This window comes from Rana temporaria, chromosome 9, assembly GCF_905171775.1.
Source record: "Rana temporaria chromosome 9, aRanTem1.1, whole genome shotgun sequence".
Classification (NCBI taxonomy): Eukaryota; Metazoa; Chordata; class Amphibia; order Anura; family Ranidae; genus Rana; species Rana temporaria.
Genome location: NC_053497.1, coordinates 54,798,356 through 54,819,592, shown reverse-complemented (window position 1 = coordinate 54,819,592; position 21,237 = coordinate 54,798,356). Strand labels below are relative to the sequence as shown.

The following is a 21,237-nucleotide window of genomic DNA, read 5'->3' as shown; positions in this document are numbered from 1 at the left end:
CCTTTAAGTGTGGAGTTGTCCTTTAAAATGTGAAATGGCTGCCACTTATGACATACATAAATTGACCGGCTGATCAGCACAACCTAATTATAATCGATCAAAGCCATGCGAAAAAAACGAGTCCCCTTTCGCAAAGTCATAACTACTAAGACAGCAATTTTTTGGGTAGCTTGTTCTCACTTTCAGTCTGCAGTTCTGCAACAAATTGTGCTGAGTGTTAATAAGGAACCAGCGTTTCTACTGACACGTGATGTACCGGTATTCATCAGCCTGACATGTGGGGGGAGGGGGGTGATAAATGAATCATCTGCACCTTTCAACCAGTGAAGAAAGGCTGACCATGCGATGCCTGGAACATCTGTTCATTAGAGGAGAGTTGCTCCAACCCACCGTCTCAACTTTACACTGAGTAAGAGAAGCTTCAGTTCTTGAGATGGTCTCTGGCGCCCCTGTGGTGAAACATTAAAACAGCACAGACCGGCTGTGTATGTATACTATATACTCTATCTGTAGAAGGTCCATGTTGTATCCAGGTGTCCTTTCCACAGATGTGAAGGGTACACAGATGTCCAGCATACGGATGTACAACCATCCCAAGTCCAGCTGGGGACACCCAACCACTTCCCTATTCGGAAGTGATCTTTACTGTGAAAGCTTCATATATTATACTACAGTCTTGTAGTAATGTAACTAACTTTTCCTTCTCAGTGGTTCAGTTCATTCAGTTGGCCAGAATTGTGTCATTCATTTTGATCCAAAAGCTTCTAAAATTAATATATTCTATTCATTCAAAAATCCCTCTCTGCAAACAAAGCACGTTGATAAATTAGACTTCTGTTCCCGGTGGTAGAACACACAACAGAAATGATGCTTGGATTGGTTGTCTTTATCATTTCCCTGCAGGGTAGGTACCTGCCAGTTCTCTGAAGCTTTCTACTGGAGAGTTGAAGAAGTCAATGGAATGTGCAAGACCGTTTTCACTGCTGGTTACTCTTGCAACTACTGCATAAATTTACCGTGATTCTTCATTGTTTCAGTCTGCGGTACAACATTTCGATCTTAATTAGGGACTAACTTACTTTAAGTTAACTTAAACTCATCTTCATGCTTCTCTTGCATCCCACATACTACGCCAATGTCCTCGTCATGAGCACAGTCGTGTTCACCAAGTTTTGACCTTTGGCATTCCAAGAGTGTTCTCTCGCGTCCCTGGCATTTCACCTCATCCAAAAGGATTCTCAGTCCCTTGCCTTCACCAAATTCTGCTCGTCGGGCGACCTTCAATACATAAGGGTACCCCAGCTGTCTACACACCACTGAAGCAGCCCTACTGTCAAACCTGTCATTGCAGACAGTCCCCCACTCTCCGTTTATGTGAATCTCCACCCTACCTCGATCAGGCAGCTTTTCCTCATTGACCAGACGCACGGTTCCATGTTTAATTTTCTTCACTCTTTGTTTTCTCACAACTTTTGTCTTGATCTTCTTTATTCCGGGGCTCTTCTTGGGTTCAGTTTTGCCACCTGACTGGGTTCTTCTCTGAGATGGCTGCCCAGTGGTCAACAGTATTGGGGTCTGTGCCGACTGTGATCTTGTCCTGGTGGTGAACAAATCTTTCAATTCACTCTGCCATCCTTTGGTCTGGATCCAGCGATTTGTCATAGGTCGTGAGGTGACAGTGACTTTTACTGTTTTTTTTGCTGCTGTTGCACCTTTCTCTGCCTTAGGGGCAAGTGTGACTGTTTTTCTTGGAGTTGCTAGTCTGGGCACTGGGGCAGCAGTGATATAAGCGGGCGTGCTTGACTTCCTGTAAGTGCTACTGGTAGTAGGAGTGACTGTGATGCGAGGTTCTGGGGTTGTGCTGAACTTGGTTGGATCCACGGATCTTGATTCGGGAGATGTTGGTGGCGATTCGGTGGTTGTTTTAAGAATAAGTTCTAAAAAGTGGACAATAAAAAACAATACAGATTTAAAATTTTCTAAAATAATGAATTGCCTGTATCTACAGAAAAAACATCAGTTCATAATCAGCCACTGTCCATTTCAGACACTATTTTTATAACCTTTATAACTTTTGCACAAACCAATCAATAAACACTTATTGCGATTTTTTTTTTTTACCAAAAATATGTAGAAGAATATGTATCGGCCTAAACTGAGCCAAACAAAGTTACTTTTTTATATATTTTTGGAGGATATTTATTATAGCAAAAGTAAAAAATATTGCATTATTTTCAAAATTGTCGCTCTATTTTTTGTTTATAGCGCAAAAAGTAAAAACCGCAGAGGTGATCAAATACCACCAAAAGAAAGCTCTATTTGTGCGAAATAAAGGATGCCAATTTTGTTTGGGAGCCACGTCGCACGACCTTGCAACTGTTAGTTAAAGCGACGCAGTGCTGAATCGCAAAAAGGGGCCTGGTCCTTTACCTGCATAATGGTCCGAGTCTTAAGTGGTTAAACATATTGGGCCAGATTCACATAGAGATACGACGGTGTATCTCCTGACACACCGTCGTATCTCAGAGTTGCGTCGGTCGTATCTATGCAACTGATTCATAGAATCAGTTACGCATAGATATGCCTAAGATCCGACAGGTGTAACTGTGTTACACCGTTGGATGTTAACTGCTGACCGCTGGGGGCGGTCTCGCTGATTTACGGCGAGAATATGTAAATCAGCGAGATACGCCAATTCACGAACGTACGCAGGCCTGACGCAGTCACTTTACGCCGTTTACGTAAGGGTTTTCCCGGCGTATAGTTACCCCTGCTTCAATGAGGCGCAGCCAATGTTAAGTATGGCCGTCGTTCCCGCGACAAAATTTTAATTTTTTACGTCGTTTTCCTTAGTCGTTCGCGAATAGGGATTTGCGGAAATGACGCTCACGTCGGCTTCATTGACGTTTTCCGACGTGAGTTGGAGCATGCGCACTGGGCTATTTTTTCAGCCAGCGCATGCGCAGTTCGATCGGCGCTGGGGCGCGCTTAATTTAAATACAAGCCGCCCCCTTTGAATTACGCGGCCTTACGCCGGGCCATTTACACTACGCCGCCGCAAATTACGGAAGAAAGTGCTTTGAGAATACGGCACTTGCTCCAGTAAGTTGCGGCGGCGTAGTGTAAATGGCTTACGCTACGCCGCCGCGGATTCTATGTGAATCTGGCCCATTATTAGATTTTTTAATCTAGGAGTATATTATGTTTGCATTAAAATGTAACTAATTTAACTAAACCCATTCGATTTTGGCTGACTAAAATGTACTGGAGATTTTAGTCTACTAAAATACGACTTAAACTAAAGCAACTCAGATGACTAAAATACGACTAAACCTAAAAAAAATATTTTATAGTCAACAAACTAAATTGAAATTTGATATCAAAATTAACACTGGTGTACAGGCATATGCAATTAAAAAAAATATATATAGAATAGGTTGTACTCTTTGCATACTCCTGTGTATGCTATCTTTTAGGTAGATTCAGAGAGATTGGCCCAACTTTGCGGCGGCGTAGATTAGCGTGTTTAGGCTACGCCGCCGTAAGTTAGCGAGGCAAGTACTTGATTCTCAAAGTACTTGCCTGCTAAGTTACGGCGGCGTAGCCTAAAGCGGGCGGGCGTAAGGGCGCCTAATTCAAATTTGTCTGAGGGGGCATGTTTTATGTTAATATGCTTTGACCCGACGTGATTGACGTTTTTTTAAACTGCGCATGCGCCGTGCGCCTACATTTCCCAGTGTGCATTGCGGCTACGTCCGCCGCACGGGCCTATTGATTTCGACGTGGACGTAAACAACGTAAATCCCTATTCAAGGACGACTTACGCAAACGACGTAAAAATTTCGAATTTCGACACGGGAACGACGGCCATACTTAACATTACTATTCCATCTATTTGATGGAATAACTTTAGGCCTGTAATGCGTTACGTAAACAGCGTAAATGTACTGCAGCGGCCGGGCGTACGTTCGTGAATAGGCGTATCTACTGATTTACATATTCTACGCCGACCGCAATGGAAGCGCCACCTAGCGGCCAGCCTCAATATTGCAATCTAAGATATGTTTAAGCGTATCTCTGTTTGAGAATACACCTAAACTTAGGTCGGCGCAGATTCTGAGTTAGGTCGGCGTATCTACTGATACGCCGACCTAACTCTACCTGAATCTACCTACTTGTTTTCAGGTGCCAGTGTTCAAAAAGGCCTATACGCTAAATAGGCAGATCCTACCTGCTGTTTCAACACCCACATCTTTCTTCCTCTCACAATCTTTTACAGAACAGAGATGGGTATGTATGTGTGTGTTTGTAGGATAATATACATGTATAGAGCATTACTTACTTTGCCTTGGATAGAAATCCACCAGTTTTCCTTTAATAGGGACAGACCGGGCATTAAGAGGACATTTGCCTGGAGCAGCTCTCCTGGTGACACACAAAACGTACAGCTCATAATACATTCCCAATGAATCGGCCACACCTATGGCATTACTATTTGGTGTTGTAACTATTTTTCAGCTGTACTTTCTATAGGCCTTACATCACTCCCCAGCCTGCATTTAGAGAGCTTTAAAGTGGTTGTAAAAAAAAAAACAATAAAAAAAAAACAACAGCTGCAAGACAAAGGCATAATGAGCTAGTATGAATAGCATACTAGCTCATTATGTAATACTCACTTGGGTTTAAAGCCCCCGCTGTGGTGCCCAACACCGCACCGGCCGGCGACATGTCGTCCCGGAGTTCCTCCTGGGTATCGTGGCTCTGGTGCTATGATTGGCCGGTGCCGCAATGACGTCACTCCCACACATGCGCGTGGGGGCCGCCAATCACGGCATGGCCTCCTTTAGAAACTGCACGATGGCCATTTCTAAAGTGCGCCTGCGCCGTTGTCTACAGCGCATGCGCCGTAGACATTGGCGCAAGTCTCTATTGTAAATGTCTCCTAAACAGTGTAGGTTTAGAAGATTTTTGTTGCACCTACAGGTAAGCCTTAATCTAGGCTTACCTGTAGGTAAAAGTGGTATGCAAGGGTGTACAACTTCTTTAACGTCACTTCTTCAACAGCAACGCTTATGTCACTCTTTCACTTGCATTGCAATACACATCGAATAACTACTCTCCAGGGCTTTTTTTCCCTCAAACAATAGGTGCTGGAACTTAACCACCAACCCCCCCAAAACCCCTCCACCCACACACACCCTCCAAATCACATCAAATAGTGGGTGTGGTCAGTCAAATTTCATAAACAGTAGGAGGGTCTTTAAGGTGCAGACACAGAACCTGGACTTCTGTGTTTACAAGTGATAGTCGTGAAATAGGTTCCTTTAAGCTAGTGCATTGTTGGTTCACTTACCTTTTCCTTCGATTTCCCTTCTAAATGTTTTTTTTTTCTTTGTCTGAATTTCTCACTTCCTGTTTCTCCTCAGTAAGCTTGCCCCCATCATCCGAGCCGTTCTGGCTGGGGGTTAGTCAGCCAGAACAGCTTATTGAGGAGGAACAGGAAGTGAGAAATTCAGACAAAACAACCCAGAAGGGAAATGGGAGAAAAAGGACTAGCTTAAAGGAACCAATTTAGAAAATAAAAAACTAACCTTTACAACCCTTTAATTTATTTCTGCACTCTCTAGGGCTCTAACAGTCAGTAAAGTAAAGAGTTTATTAGCCAAAAAATATGTTTCTTAACAAAAGCACATTGTAGATCCCTGGAAACCCACTTCCTTCTCTACCAACTAAGATATTTTATATATAACGTATTTATCGGCGTATAACGCGCGCCGGCGTATAACGTGCACCCCAATTTTAAGAGGGAATTTTCTGGAAAAACTACAGTTACAGTTATTTAAAATCACTATTTGACATTAGACACAAACTTTTTATGAATTCTTAAAATTACTTCTTATTCTCCCATCTAGACTTTCGTGATGTCACAAAAAATAAGCAGAATTTCTTTTACCTGACACCTGTAGCGCGGCTTGGGGCTTCTATACCCAAATGTTCAGCATTCTCATTCTGTGGTGAAGGGGAGGGTGAGGAAACCCTTAAATGCGGGCAGAGCGGCAGCGCTGGCCGAGACTGTAGCGCGTACCTATGGCATACCTCGGAGGGGAACTAGCGCCCACCGGAAATCACCGCCGGAAATCACCGCCGGAAATCACCGAGCCGTCATCTCCACTCGGCTGTCACGTCACACACGCACAGTCCCGCCTCCGCCATCGGCATTGGACCATCTCCTGTGACAGACAGGACACTGGTCAAATGCTGGTGGCGGAGGCGGGACTGTGCGTGTGTGACGTGACAGCAGAGTGAGAGCCGAGAGGAGATGATGGCTCTGTGATTTCCGGCGGGCGCTCATCCCCCTCCGAGGTATGCTATCTGCGTATAGCGCGCACCCGTGATTTTCTCCCTATTTTCAGGGGAAAAAAGTGCGCAGTATACGCCGATAAATACGGTATTTCTTTTTATTTCAATCAGAGCTACACTTTATACCCTCTGTATGGCAACACCAGTTAATAAATATGTAAACTGTTATTTACTTGGATGGATCCACTATTTTATACAAGACTCCTGCAGCCACTGCAGCGCTGGGTGTCCCCGTAGACAAGAAATAGAGTTCCCCTAAAAAAAGAGAAAAAAAAATCAGTATGAAACAGTGACCATTGTACTGAGAGAATATGTGCTTTGCGTTTTAGGTGTGATTGAATATGGAAGACTATCAGCCGCACACCACCAGGAACTTGAGTGAAGAAAGGTCCTTATTCACACATGCCAAAGATATGCCAGAGGTAAACAGGATACAGGTAGACGCGTTTCACATTTAATGTGCTTGTTCATAGTGAACAAGCACGTTGAGTGTGAAACGCGTCTACCTTTGGCATATGTGAATAAAGGACCTTTCTTCATTCAAACTCCTGGTGGTGTGCAGCTGATTTTCTTCCATATTCCTGTTCCACGATGGGGAGCCAGAGCTAGCACTCATTCACAGTGACAAAATCCAATATATCCAACATACCCACTTAATAGAACCAGTTCCCCTCTTCCCCTGGTCTGTCTATAGGCCTAGCACCAAGCACCACCATATGGACAGCAAGCAAGTACTGTATTTCTTCATTTATATTACCTTTGCAGTCGTTTCTGAAAATATATTTTAAGGGAAACCTCCAGGTAAAAATCATTAAGGTTTAAAGCACATGGATGTTTTTAACATACTGCAAATGGCCTGTACTGAAAACGTGCTCTGTGCTCTGGCCACCCAAAAATAGAAAGAAGACTTGGTTAAATAGTTATTCACATTTTTTCTAGAGCTCTCCTTTAAATATTTATTATCTATGTCTTGCGAACCAATTCCTCAGAGCCATTTACATCAGTCCCCCAAAGGCAGTGGCGGCTGTTTTTTTTTATTTATTTATGGGGGGGGGCAGCATCCCCACACTTACCCCATTAAGCAGGCAGCGCTTCCCTCCGGGCGACAACTTCTTGCGCATCTCCTCACGGTGGCTATGCGTTTATTTCTCTTAGGCGGCCAATAGGATCGCCTGTCTTTTCAGCCAATCGGGTCTCAGGACCCGCTTCCTGATTGGCCAGGAGCAGAATCAGTGTGACAATAGCGAATATCTTGGGTGGGCTTAATGCTCTGCGCCCAAAGCCCACCCTTTTTCAAAGTCTATGCTTAAAGGGGTTGTAAAGGAAAATATTTTTCATAATAAGCATCCTTTACCTGCAGACATTCCTCTTTTCACTTCCTCATTGTTCGTTTTTGCTCAGAAGTTGCTTTATTTCTTCTCCGTTCTGTTCACTTCCTGCTTGTCTGATTTTACTGACCACCATGATGGGAGGGTTTACTGCGGTGGTCAGTGACGTGCTCACCCCCTCCTGGGAACTACATCTGTGCGGCAGGACGCTCTCTACGTGTTAGAGACTTCAAGGAGGTGTGAATTACTGGGCGTGCCGCAATTCATACTGGGAAATGTAGTTCTTACATGAACGCGCGCCGCAAACCAGGAAGTGAATGAGAGAACAGAAACTAGAACGCCGGAGGTGATATAGATGAGGGAATTTAATAGGTATTTACTTGTTTTTTAACAGATTTATTACACTATTCTGTCTGTCTACCTTGCAGACATTCATTTTAGGCAAAACATTGTTTTCCTTTACAACTCCTTTATAAAAAAAAAAAAGAAACCCTATTGGAATCCATGTGCCCAGCGCCCTGCATGTAAATTAGGGGGTCGGGCGCATGGATGGGGGGGCTGCCACAGTCCAAACGACGGATAAAAATAACTGTAGCAACCAGAGGCAACCCATAGAAATGAGATCAAACCACATGCAAATAGTGTTCTGGTGGAGACTGACACCAGGACCCATTACCCATTACCCAGGACCCAACACAGTTAGCCACCACACATCTAGTACTGGCAACTCTTTTTATCATGCCACACAATTCATTTTATTGCTCTATTTTTAATCTATATACAGTCTTATACACTATACATATTCCATTTACTTTTCCTACTATGTTGTCTCCCAATGTTACCTGCCTCATCCTCTCCAAATGATATAATATAAGGGTAGTAGCCATTGATGAGTTTGGGGAAGTTGCAGTCCCGAGCTGGTCCCATACAGAGCTCTGTGTACTGCCACTGGCCATCCTTGTCCTCTTTCAGTGACATCAGGCGTCTGGAGCAAAGCAAATTATGAATATGGTTAATATGGATGTTATATTTTGCTTAAAGCGGAGTTCCGGCCACAATTTCACTTTTTAAATATAAATACCCCTGCAATACACAAGCTTAATGTATTCTAGTAAAGTTAGTCTGTAAACTAAGGTCCGTTTTGTTAGGTTGTTACAGCATTTAGACACTTTATAAAATAGAAATTGACTGGGGCCATCTTAAGTGTGGGCATCATGAAGCCAGACTGTATGACTTCCTGGATTTCAGCCTTGCAAATCTCACACATGCTCAGTGCTGCACAAGCAGTGTCAGATCAGGTTTCAGCACCTGTGCTGTCCAAGTCACATGATTCTTTGAGACTGGGGAATGCACAGACTCCTGGAAAGTTACACCCACTACATTCCCAGGAGTCTGTGCGGTGTAGGTTAGGAAGCATTAAGCACCTAGGTGCAGGAAGAGGGAAGATTAACTATTCTGCCTAGCAACAACACTTTGAAGGCATCTAAAAAAAAAAAAAAAAAATTCGTAAAGGACTAATGACATTTTTTTAAAACTACTGATGTAATGTTATATTTATGGATGGAACTCCACTTTAATGTCCTATGTGTGTCACCAGAAAGGGCAATTAACTGTCTTGTGAGAGGTAAGGACCCATGTATCACTATACATGTGCAGAACTTAAAAATTAGTTTCTTTTGGGATAGATTAGTTTGTTGCTAATTTCATTTTGTTGATTCATTTCGGAATTTGTTTAGTTCCGTTTGTTTTGTTAATACATTTTCCAACAAATTCCCAAATTTTCTGCACAAATCAAATTCGGATCGGTAGAAAAATGATCGACCAATTCGAATTCTGTGTGAAGAATAGCTGGTTGTTAAAGCGGAGGTTCACCCAAAAATCCACTTTTTGACATTAGCTCCAGCATACTGCTACCATCTGCAGTATGCTGTTTTTTTTTTTTTTGTACTTATCGTTATATGAGCCCTTGTTATCCGGCTCCGAGCGGGGAATGGGCTTTTCTAAGCGAAGAGGAGTTGATTGACGGCTGCTAAGGCACGTCACGCCTTCCGAAAATACACAAAGTCACACTCGGGCGTTTACGGCGCCTGCCGTGTAGAGCTGACTGTGCAGGCGCCGTAAACACCCGAGTGTGACTTCGGGTATTTTCGGAAGGTGTGACGCGCTTTAGCAGCCCGTCAATCAACTCCTCTCAGCTTAGGAATGCCTATACCCGGAAGTAATCCCCCGCTCGGAGCCGGATAACAAGGGCTCGTATAACGATAAGTACAAAAACGAAACAAAAAAAAAAAAGCATACTGCAGATGTTAGCAGTATGCTGGAGGGATGTAGCTAATGTCAAAAAGTTTATTTTTGGGTGAACCCCCGCTTTAAGGAGCGGGCTGTGGAGCAGACCACCACACTAAAGATAAGGAACACTAAGGAACACTAAAGATCTAAAGATAAAACATTTTTTTTTTTTAAATAACAAACATGTTATACTTACCTCCACTGTGCAGCTCGTTTTGCACAGAGTGGCCCCGAACCTAGTCTTCTGGGGTCCCTCGGTGGCTGTCTCGGCTCCTCCCCGCAAGAATTCACCACCTTTATGCGAGCAAGCTCGCATGGTGGTGAGTTCTTGCGAGCGCGCTCCAGTGATACAGCCGGCGGCTATAGCCTCTCACTGTATCACTCGCCCCCCGGTGCGCCACATCATTGGATGTGATTGACAGCAGCGCGAGCCAATGGCTGCGCTGCTTTCAATCAACCAATGAATGAGTCGAGAAGCCTGTGCGTTCACGGCACGGGACTTTCAAAGGGGTAAGGTAAGTAAACACGGGGGGCTCCGGGGGGGCGCTAATTCACAGGTGGTTTTTCACCTTAATGCATTAAAGTGAATTTTTTTTTACCTTTACAACCCCTTTAACAACCTGAGAGCAGAAACTTAAAACAAAAGAATGCCGGCAATAGAAAATCCATAGTAGACCCCAATTCGAGAATGCAGCCCGGGAGGCCAGGAAAAGGGGGGGGGGGTGAGCGATCGTTTTCCCCTCTCTCCTGAACCATACCAGGCCACATGCCCACACAGGGCGTGGTTGTGGGGGTGTGTGGGTGGGGGGCTTAGCGAATCTACGGCCTTCCCATTCAGCAAAAAAGTGTAAAAAGTGAATAAGGACACAACACAAGTTTTTGACAATTCCTGTATTAAAAATTCCCCCGGCGTAGATCTGTCCGCCCGCCGTATCCCAAATAAAAAAAAACTCTGGACTCGTCGAAGGGTCCCCGCCGACTGCATGCGCCTCCATCTTACATTTATTAAATAGCTAAGGCGTGGAGTAACCTGATGATGTCAGTGGGTGACCCCACCCCTTTGTGACATCATTGACCCAGCATGCCCCTGTTGGTGATGTCGGGGGCGTGGTCACCCAGTGACGTCATCAGGTGACTCCAACTCTTTGCTATTCAACCCCCTTATACTCATTTACATGGGGGGGGCCGGATCTGGGGGCTTCCAAATTCCGATAATCTCCCCCGCCCGTAGACTACCACAACCACTGCCCAGGGTTGTAGGGAAGAGGCCTTTTTCCCCACCAACATAGGGACAAGGTGCTTTGGGGCGGGGGGGCTCTGGGGGAGGACACCATTTCTTTTTAAATTTGGGCATGGGATTCCCCTTAAGATTGAATGGGGGGGGGGGGGACCCTACACTGTTTTTTTTTCAGAATTTTCTATTGCTGGCATTCTTTTTTTTACGTTTCAGGAAGGGGAAGCCCACTGACAGCTGATGAATCATTGGTTAAAGACACGGCTTCCTATCCCGATCTTTAACAACCAGCTATTGTTTACACAGAATTTTATTTGGCCGATCATTTTTCGACCGATCCAAATTAAAATTGTTCCAAAAATTTGGAATACGTTAGAAAACGAATAAACGTAACAAAATTAAATAAATTTCAATGAAATTCGTAACTTTTTTATTCTGAGATTCAGATATATATGAATCTCTGAATAACCAAATATTTGTCTGAATTTACCAAAACTAATTGCACATGTCTATGTATCACTAGGAGAGTGATTGGGGTTGATTTATTAAAGGCTCATTTTGCAAGTGAAGTTTCTCCAGAGCTTAATAAATGAGGGGAAGCTTTGCTGACCTCAACCCACCAAACGTGTGAAGCAAAAATTCATTTTTTTCCATTTTGCTTGAATGTGATTGGGTATTCTTTGTAAAGTGAAGCTTTAACTCATTTGCTAAGCTCTGGAGCAACTGTTCTTGTTGGAGGGTGCAGTGTGGCACAGCGGCAATAACTCATACACAGTCCAAGTGCAATTGGGAGGACATGTATTGTGGTAAAGGGAAAAACAGTCCACAACAAACCTGGTGGGAGAAGGCCCAACTGGGAACACTCACAAATGTCAGCAGCGGGTAGCAGAGCAGGTATCAGCCTAACTGACAGCATCTTTCTGGAGAGGCAGAATCTGGCCTGGCCATCTTATACCCAAACGGGAAGATGTCCAAGGAGATTGTGAGCCTTAAGCTTTCTCTTCTCGTCTGGAACCTTTACTGCCACCAATACTGTCCCTGACAGATGGGTAACCTGTCTCTATACTACCCAAATGCAAATGTGTGCCAAACCTGGGAGCCAGGGTCTTGAATAGGCTGTGTCTGACCCAAGATGGCTCACATGGCACGGCAGCATCCAATCGGATAACTTCCCCAGTGATCCTGGAAACCGTGACTTCCTCTCCCCCCTTTATGCCACTGTGGTTGAGCGCCACCTGCAGTGGAGAAAGTAGACTGCACTTGCCTACATACTTGCAAAGTCCACAGTCTATTTTCCTTTAACTAAATCTACTCCACGGTGTCTTTCTTGGTAATATTTGTTTAAAAATGTTTAAAATAAGTCTGATTACATATTATCTTATTAAAAGTCTGCATTATAAATTAATGTCAGCCTGTTATTGTTCTGCTGAGTTTTGCTCTCACCCGCTCATGAAGTCTCCAAAGATGTAGCGCCCCATGAGGTTAGGCATTTGGCATCCACGGTAAATGTAACCCCCAGTGACTGACTTCCCCATGGAGTGAGGATAGGCATATATTGGTAATATGTCATCTAAAATGAAAATGGAAAGAATAGAGGTGTCACACATTGCTGGAGTAACAAACAGGAACAGAGCAAAACTAATAGAAAATTATGAAAATTCACTGTTTAATGATGCTATGGGCGGCTTCACACTGCCCCAATGCGGTGTTGCGGCACTTTGCTAGGATTTCAGTACACCAAAGATGTAGCATGCAGGCATTTTGGTGCACTTTCTGAAACTGCACCAAAACCGCAGGACCTCACACAAGTCTATGGGAAAGCACAGCTAACCCACACGAAAACCACAGGTTAACTGCGCTTTACCAAAAGCGCAGCGGGGCAGTCTGAAGGCGCTCTTAGATTACTTAGTGTAACGTATCAAAATGTTCCCATGCATCAAATACTATACATAAGGCACAGGCGTGGGGTAGTCATGGTAGGGTGTTTACCTGTCTCTGAAGAGACTATTAGGGTTTTAAAGGCCGAGATATCGCCAACGAGCCTCTGGTCAAAGTCTGAACGCATATGCAGCGTGCTTGCTTTTCAAACCAAAGAAATCTACATCTAGTTATACATAGTAACAACTCTTCATACACATGCTTGGAGGGATGGGTTTCGCTACATTGTATACAGTTGAGTTTCATTTTCTAGAACTTTCTTGGACTAGGAAAGTCTGTCACATAGAGACAACCCTGAGAAAGCAGTTTATATCTCACTCAAGCCAACAATGTTGGACAGTGTTGGCCAACACAGTCCAAATGCAAGAACAAGGCAATTTGCCTTAAAGTAAAAGTTCTAATGCCGCGTACACACGACCGTTTTTAATGTCATGGAAAAAAACAACGTTTTTCTAGACGCGATTTCTCTCAAGCCTGCCTTGCATACACACAATCATGAAAAAAATGCTTGAGCAAAGCGCGGTGACGTACAACACGTACGACGAAACTATAAAGGGGAAGTTCCATTTGAATGGCGCCACCCTTTGGGCTGATTATGCAAATTTCCCTGCTCATAACTTGCTTCTGAGCATGCACGTTTTTTTCCCCGTCGTTAAAGCCTACACACGACCATTTTTCACGACGAGAAAAACGACGACGTAAAAAACAGAGCAGGTTCTACATTTTTAAAGCCCATTTTTCTCGTCGATCGTTTTTAATATCTAATTTAAAAAAATTTAATTTCTCGGACGACTTGCGCAAACGACGTTAAATTTTCAAATTTCGCCGCGGGAACGCCGGCCATACTTAACATTGAGTACGCCACCTAGGGGGCATGTCTATCTTTACGCCGCGTATCGCTTACGGAAACGACGTAAAATCACTACGACGGGCAAGCGTACGTTAGAGAATCGGCGTGACTAGTCATTTGCATATTCTACGCTGACCGCAAAGGAAACACCACCTAGCGGTCAGCGTAGATATTGCAGCCTAAGATACAACGGCGCAGGCCGTCGTATCTTAGGCATGTTTAAGTGTATCTCAGTTTGAGAATACACTTAAACATAGGACGGCCTTAGAATCGGACTTACGTCGGCGTATCTGCTGATACGCTGGCGTAAATTCTTTGAGAATATGGTACTAGGTTCTCTATTTTTCCGCCGGAGAGTTTTTCCCGTTGGAAAGTCCGGCCATGTGTACTCAGCATTAGAATGTGGCACAGAGTAGAATTAGTTTGTTTTTTCCTAAACTTCCACTTTAAGCCTACACGATCAGAAAATCATACAAATCATACCGCTTTCGAAGCGATCATATGATCAGCTTTCGTCTGAAATGATCCATTGGGACAAAAACTTTCAGACGATTTTCATATACAAATGCAATACAATGAAAATCAGACGATTTTCATATACAAATGCAATACAATACAATACATCCCTTCCAAATGTTATTCTGTTGTACGAGAATTTTCATATTTTAGGACCTTTTTCATTTTCAATATGGAGACTAGCATGTAATTTTTATTTTATTTTAATTGGAAGATCATTTGTTCAATAATCTCATTGTGTGTACCAGGCTTAATGTGCTAGGTATTTATTTCACACCAAGGGTCTCCAAACTTTCTAAACAAAGGGCCAGTTTACTGTCCTTCAGATTTTAGAGGGGCCAGACTGTGGCCATTGGGAGTAAAAAAGTGTCCTTATGTCAGTGGGGGTAAACAGTGCCTCATTGTTGGTATCAGTGGGAGGAATGGTGCCCCATTATTCCTGTCAGTTGGAGGAATAGTGCCCCATCATTAAACCAGAGCGACTGCAGAACAGGCAACTACAGCGATTTGTGCTTTACAGGGCTAGATAGATTAGTCTTAGAATGTGACATAGAGTAGAATAATGCCGCGTACACACGATCAGTCCATCCGATGACAACGGTCTGATGGACCGTTTTCATTGGTTAACCGATGAAGCTGACTGATGGTCAGTCGAGTCTACATACCATCGGTTAAAAAAACGATCGTGTCAGAACGCGGTGGCGTAAAACCCAACAACGTGCTGAGAAAAACGAAGTTCAGTGCTTCCAAGCATGCGTCGACTTGATTCTGAGCATGCGTGGATTTTTAACCGATGGACGTGCCTACAAACGATCGTTTTTTGTTTTCTAGCGGTTAGGTATCCATCGGTTACATTTAAAACAAGATTGCTTTTTTTTAACCTATGGATAAATAACCGATGGGGCCCACACACGATCGGTTTGGTCCGATGAAAACGGTCCATCAGACCGTTCTTGTCGGTTTGACCGTGTGTACGCGGCATTAGAGTTAGTTCGTTTTTCCTGAACTTACACTTTAAGGTTAATATACACGATCAGAAAATCATACTAATCATGCTAAAAATATGTTAAAACCTAACTCCAAACAACACATTTTTGTTCTGATTGAGCAGGGAATGGTTAGAGCCTCTGTCATACTTTTGGAATGGTTAGTACCTCTGTCAAACTTTTTTTGCTATCTGTATCCCTGTTGAGTAGATCACCCTTCACCTCTGGTCTGGACTGGAAGCAATGGGTAATCTCTCCAGCTGGTAGCCAGTCTAATGTCCGGTTCACACTACTGCAATGACATTTTGTTGATTTGCAGTGCGATTATGTAGTGCAACTTTGAAGCTGTATTTTTGCATATTCTATGGGGCCAGGTCCTACTGTAAACTGCACCAAAGTAGCACAGGAACCTTTTTCAATATAGCACCATGCTATGTCGCATTGTTGAGAACAGTTACCCTTGAATATAATGTGATTTTCCTTGTCATGCAATTCTCTGTGGTATCAGAAATCACACTGATGTGAACCAGCACTAAGCCTAGGTTTACATTGGAGCGACTTGTCATGCGATTTGAGAGATCAAATCGCATGACAAGTCGCAGCCTATTGGCGGCAATAGCACTGTTCCAATCGGTGCGACACAGATATTGCGGCGCCGCACCGATTTGCAAAAGTAGTTCCTGCACTACTTTTGCCGATTTCAGGTGCGATTTCTATAGACATCGGTGTATGAAGCCACACAGATGTCTATCAAGTAGCACCTGAAATCGCGCTGACCTTGCTACTCTGAAATCGCGCTACTTCAAGTAAAGTAGCACGATTTCAAAGTAGCATCAGTGTGAACCAGCGCTAAAGCACATTTTCATTAGAGTGATGAAGGTTTAGAATGTTTGAAAATGTATTGCTATCTGTACCTACCTGTTTCTAGTACTATTCTCCGCCCACTCATTTCTTGTTCTGGTGTCACAGAGACACCAGAACAAGAAATTTTAACTCTTCTGCATCTATCCAAAAAAAAAAGAAAAAGAAAGAAAAAGCAGGAGAAGACAAAAAAGAGTGTGCATACATGTTGTGACATCCGTCCTTATCAATACTAATGAAGATACACACATGCAGTAGAGGCTGGTGCATGATCTCACAGAGCACAGCAGGGGGCGCAAGTATCCAACACTCCTGTAATGTGATGGGTGTTGAAGATTCTTCAACAAGCCTATAGCCCCGTACACACATACATACACAGGAATTGTGTGATGACAGGCTGTTGATGAAAAATCTGACCGTTTGTAAGCTTGTTGTCGGATTTTCCGCCGACAAATGTGGGATAGCATGCTTTAAAATTGTCTTCCAAAAAAGTGTAGTTTAAAGTTTGCCACAAGCAACCTGGGAGACACACCAAACATGTGGAAGAAGGTGCTCTGGTCAGATGAAACCAAAATCGAACACACCATCCCCACTGTCAAACATGGTGTGGCAGCATCATGGTTTGGGCCGGCTTTTCTTCAGCAGGGACAGGGGAGATGGTTAAAATTGATGGGAAGATGGATGGAGCCAAATACAGGACCATTCTGAAAGAAAACCTGATGGAGTCTGCAAAAGACCTGAGACTGGGACGGAGATTTCTCTTCCAACAAGACAATGATCCAAAACATAAAGCAAAATCTACAATGGAATGGTTCACAAATAAACATGTCCAGGTGTTAGAATGGCCAAGTCAAAGTCCAGACCTGAATCCAATCGAGAATCTGTGGAAAGAACTGAAAACTGCTGTTCACAAACGCTCTCCATCCAACCTCACTGAGCTTGAGCTGTTTTGCAAGGAGGAATGGGCAAAAATTTCAGTCTCTCGATGTGCAAAACTAATGGAGACATACCCCAAGCGACTTACAGCTGTAATCGCAGCAAAAGGTGGCGCTACAAAGTATTAACTTAAGGGGGCTCAATAATTTTGCACGCCCAAATTTTTCAGTTTTTTATTTTTTTTAAAAGTTTGAAATATCCAATAAATTTCGTTCCACTTCATGATTGTGGGCCAGATCCACATACACTACGCCGCCGTACCTTACCTGGCGTATATTCGAATCCTCAGCGAGTTCGCGCCGTAAGTTACGGCGGCGTAGTGTATTTCTGGCAGCGGATTTGAAATTGGGCGGGTTGGGGGCGGGTTTCATTTAAATGAAGCACGTCCCCGCACGAATGAAATGCGCATGTGTCGTCCAGAAATTTCCCAACATGCTTTGCGCAAAATGACATCGCAACGACGTCATTTTTTGAACTTAGACGTGAGTTACGTCCATCCCTATTCACGGACGACGTACGCAAAAAAAAAATTCAAATTTCGACGCGGGAACGACGGCCATACTTAACATGGAAATTCTATCTATACGCCGCAAAATACCAGCTTTAACTATACGCCGGAAAAAGCCGACTACAGATGACGTTAGAAAATGCGACGGCCGCGCGTACGTTCGTGGATCGTTGTAAATCGCTAATTTGCATACCCGACGTGGAAAACACCACCCAGCGGACGACGAAGTATTGCATCTTAGACCTGAAGGCGTACGAAGACGTACACCTGTCGGATCTAACCCAGAAGCCGTCGTATATTGTTTTGAGGATTCAAAACAACGATACGACGCAGGAAATGTATACGCCGGCGTACTTCGTCTGTGGATCTGGCCCTGTGTCCCACTTGTTGTTGATTCTTCAAAAAAAATTACAGTTTTATATCTTTATGTTTGAAGCCTGAAATGTGGCAAAAGGTCGCAAAGTTCAAAGGGGCCGAATACTTTCGCAAGGCACTGTAAATGTGGATTGGCTTCCTTTAATTACTGGAAATATTATCTGTTGTGGGTAGGCTTCATCAGTGGGGCTGATACAAAGAATCAACCTGATTTTCACTGACATAATTAAGAGGGAAATTGTTGTCCATGCGTTGTTGGCAACTCAGGGGCGTCGGGAGGGGTTGGAATGTGACCCCGAAAAGCCCTGAGTCTCATGCTGGAAGGTCTGCATGGTCAGCCCCGAGTGAGCGGCGAGCGCCAGGATCGATCTGAGCCCGAGCGCCGCCGAATGTGGCCCAGTGCCATAGCAGGTTCTGCCTTCTGGAGCCTATGCAACGCCTATGATGGACGTCCCACTGGTCCAATGCCGGGACCACGGGACGTGCGACGTCCATCATAGGCGCTGCAGGCTCCAGAAGGCGGGAATTACAATGTGGCCGCCACGCCACATACCTCTCGGTGCTCTCCTCTCCTCTCCTCTCCTCCCCTCCTCGGTTCTCCTCCCCTCCTCGGCTCTCCTCCCCTCCTCGGCTCTCCTCCCCTCCAGGCTCCTCAGCTCTCCTCTCCTCCTCAGATGACTGACGCAATGACTGACTGCCTGCAGTGACACCGCACACAACGGCTGAGCTGAGGTAGGTCAGAGGCAGTGTAATTGTCAGTGTATGTAGGTCAGTGTATGTAGGTCAGGTAGGTTAGTGTAGGTAGGTCAGTCAGGTAGGTCAGTGTATGTAGGTCATGTTATGTAGGGTCAGTGTATGTAGGTCACTACCGTCAGTGTAGGTAGGTCAGTGTATGTAGGTCACTACTGTCAGTAGGTCACTACTGTTAGTGTAGGTAGGTCAGTGTATGTAGGTCAGGTGAGTCACTAGCGTCAGTGTAGGTAGGTCAGTGTATGTAGGTCACTACTGTCAGTGTAGGTAGGTCAGTGTATGTAGGTCACTACTGTCAGTGTAAGTAGGTCAGTGTATGTAGGTCAGGTAGGTCACGGTCCAGCCAAAAAAGGCCTGCATCACATACAACACCCCCCCCCCCCCCAGTTTATGGCCTTGGACTTCGGGCCGAAGCCCCTGATCTTTATGCCACCTAGCAACACCCCTGTGGCAACCGTTTGTTTTTCTTCTGAATCAATACTATGAGAAAAGTGTTCAGATTAGAATATGATAAACAGGAAATATTGGCACATACAAAGCTTATTTCAAAATCCTCATTAAATTCATCGTGACTCATGGTTATAACAGGAATGGGACCCTAAATAAAAACACATGTGGCGCGTTTTTTTAAGGTGATTAAGACAGATGTGCTGATACCCTGTGACGTGGCCTTATACGAGTTTACTATACATCCAGACACTGGAAGATAACGTTCCTTCCTATCATTGTGTAATATGCTGCAGACTTTGCATCTTGTCTCTGTATGACGGATGATATTGTGGAATCTAAGTGTGTGCGTATGACGAGTACTGTGTGTATATCTGGAATATGTCATCTTTTTGTTTTAACTCACTTTTTATTAAAAAAGCAAATACAGGTAAAGTCAATCAGTGACATAGTTATATGCTGTCTGGTAAATGTTACTACTGTTCTAAAGACCGAAAGTTCACTCAGCTTATCTTGATGTGAGTTTGGTATTCAGCAATACCACATTCACAGAGGATCGGTGGGATGTACTGGAGGACTGGGCTGAGGGCAAGTGAACTATGGCACAAAAAACTTTAATGAATAAATAGGAATAGAGTCACCCAAAAAAAAGCAGGCGCAGACCCTAACTGAATCACATTTTGGCAGGGTATAAAAAACGTTTTTTTCTTTTTGTTCGACCAGCAGGTTGAAAGTAAAAGAAAACTCACAGATCCCAACATCCACACAAGTGATGTGAATGCAGGGATTTCTCTGGTGTAGCTGTGCATAGTCACCAATCAGCTTCCAGGTTTTAGCCCTCGTTTACACTAAACGCACTGAAAAACAGTTTTGAAATCGCGTGAGTTCAGCTGAAATCGCACGATTTCAAAACTGTATTTCAGTGCGAGTTTGGGGCAGGAACTACTTTTGGAAATCGGTGCGGCGACTGGGACAGTGATTTGGCATGCGATTTAACATGTCGATGTGAACGGGGGCTTAGGCCTCATTCACACTACGATCCGTTCGGGTCCGCCTGTCACGGACCTGAACGGCCGCTCCATGCATCCCTATGGAGCATCGGAGTCCGCCAAGTGTGAATGAGGCCATATTCTCACAGTTTAATTGAATAAGCTGAAGTTAGAAACTGATTGGTGACTATGCACAGCTGAACCAGATTCTGTATGCACCAGTTTTAGTAAATGGGCTCAGTATTTCATCATTCAGGTTTCCATTAACAGTCATGCTCTTTGGTGACTCACTCAGAGATGCGTTGTTGCAAAGCTTCTTGTCATAACAGGAGAATCCCTCCTTGGCTCGCCAACCATAATTGCCACCCTTCTGGATGATATCCACCTCCTCAAACTTGTTCTGTCCAACATCACCACAGATAATCCGCCCCCGTCCTTTCCCAGTGACTGGGTCACCTCTGTCCACTGAGCAGCGCCACATGTTTCTGGCCCCGTAGGCATATACCTCTGGACGTGCTGTGCGTTCTCGCAGGAAGGGGTTGTCGGGTGGTATACGGTAGGGAGGTCCCTTGTCATTGCCAGTGACATTGATCCTTAGGACTTTGCCTAAAAGAGAGGATCTGTTGGGGAAAAAAAAAAAGAAAAATGTCAGTTTGCCTCAGAAGACCAATTTATTAAATTGGTGGAATGAGCTTTTTGTGTTGAGATGAACATAAGCTACATATGTGTGCACAGCCCATTGCATTGGGGCAAGGGTGTCAAACTCAATTTGATAGTGGGCCGCATCAGCATTATGATTGCCCTTAAAAGGGCCGGTTGTATCTGTAAGATTAGATGTCCAGCGCATCACCTCCCCTTACATTAGATGTC

General features: G+C 44.2%; 1 protein-coding gene across 1 annotated transcript in view; it reads right to left on the bottom strand.

Annotated features, from left to right (window-relative positions):
* Nucleotides 1–264: 264 nt before the first annotated feature.
* Nucleotides 265–21,237, bottom strand: part of LOC120913536 (HHIP-like protein 1) — a 52,725-nt gene continuing 31,752 nt past the window's right edge. Inside the window, exons 4-9 of the mRNA XM_040323523.1 lie at nucleotides 20,659–20,987; nucleotides 12,655–12,781; nucleotides 8,531–8,673; nucleotides 6,534–6,615; nucleotides 4,343–4,425; nucleotides 265–1,937 (exon numbers count right to left, since the gene is read on the bottom strand). Of these exons, the coding sequence (XP_040179457.1) occupies nucleotides 1,081–1,937; nucleotides 4,343–4,425; nucleotides 6,534–6,615; nucleotides 8,531–8,673; nucleotides 12,655–12,781; nucleotides 20,659–20,987 (1,621 nt within the window). The 3' untranslated portion in view covers nucleotides 265–1,080. The remainder of the gene's footprint in view (nucleotides 1,938–4,342; nucleotides 4,426–6,533; nucleotides 6,616–8,530; nucleotides 8,674–12,654; nucleotides 12,782–20,658; nucleotides 20,988–21,237) is intronic.